This window comes from Pygoscelis adeliae, unplaced genomic scaffold, assembly GCF_000699105.1.
Source record: "Pygoscelis adeliae isolate BGI_AS28 unplaced genomic scaffold, ASM69910v1 Scaffold461, whole genome shotgun sequence".
In the NCBI taxonomy this organism is placed as follows: domain Eukaryota; kingdom Metazoa; phylum Chordata; class Aves; order Sphenisciformes; family Spheniscidae; genus Pygoscelis; species Pygoscelis adeliae.
This window is the reverse complement of record NW_008824029.1, coordinates 437,790-438,145: the sequence shown is the minus strand read 5'-3', so window position 1 is coordinate 438,145 and position 356 is coordinate 437,790. Positions and strand designations below refer to the sequence as shown.

General features: G+C 61.2%; 1 protein-coding gene across 1 annotated transcript in view; it reads left to right on the top strand.

Annotated features, from left to right (window-relative positions):
- WFIKKN1 (WAP, follistatin/kazal, immunoglobulin, kunitz and netrin domain containing 1) overlaps positions 1 to 356 on the top strand; it is a 15,779-nt gene that overhangs the window by 8,086 nt on the left and 7,337 nt on the right. The window contains 1 exon segment of the mRNA XM_009327280.1: positions 1 to 339. This exon segment is cut by the window's left edge and continues 17 nt beyond it. Within this exon segment, the coding sequence (XP_009325555.1) occupies positions 1 to 339 (339 nt within the window).

The window sequence follows — 356 nt, the reverse complement described above, 5'->3', positions numbered from 1 at the left end:
TGAGGGAAACACCAACAACTTCGAGAGCAAGGAGACCTGCGAGGACGCCTGCCCCTTCCCCAAGAGCCTGCAGTGCAAGGCTTGCCGCCTGAAGAGCAAGATGGTGCTGAGCCTCTGCCGCAGCGACTTCGCCATCGTGGGCCGGCTGATGGAGATCGTGGAGGACCAGGACTCCGGCATCGCCCGCTTCGCCCTCGAGGATGTCCTCAAGGATGAGAAGATGGGCCTCAAGTTCTTCAACATCAAGTACCTGGAGGTGACCTTGACTGACATGGACTGGAGCTGCCCCTGCCCCAACATGACGGCGGAGGACGGGCAACTCATCATCATGGGCGAGGGGCAAGACGGCCTGGCCA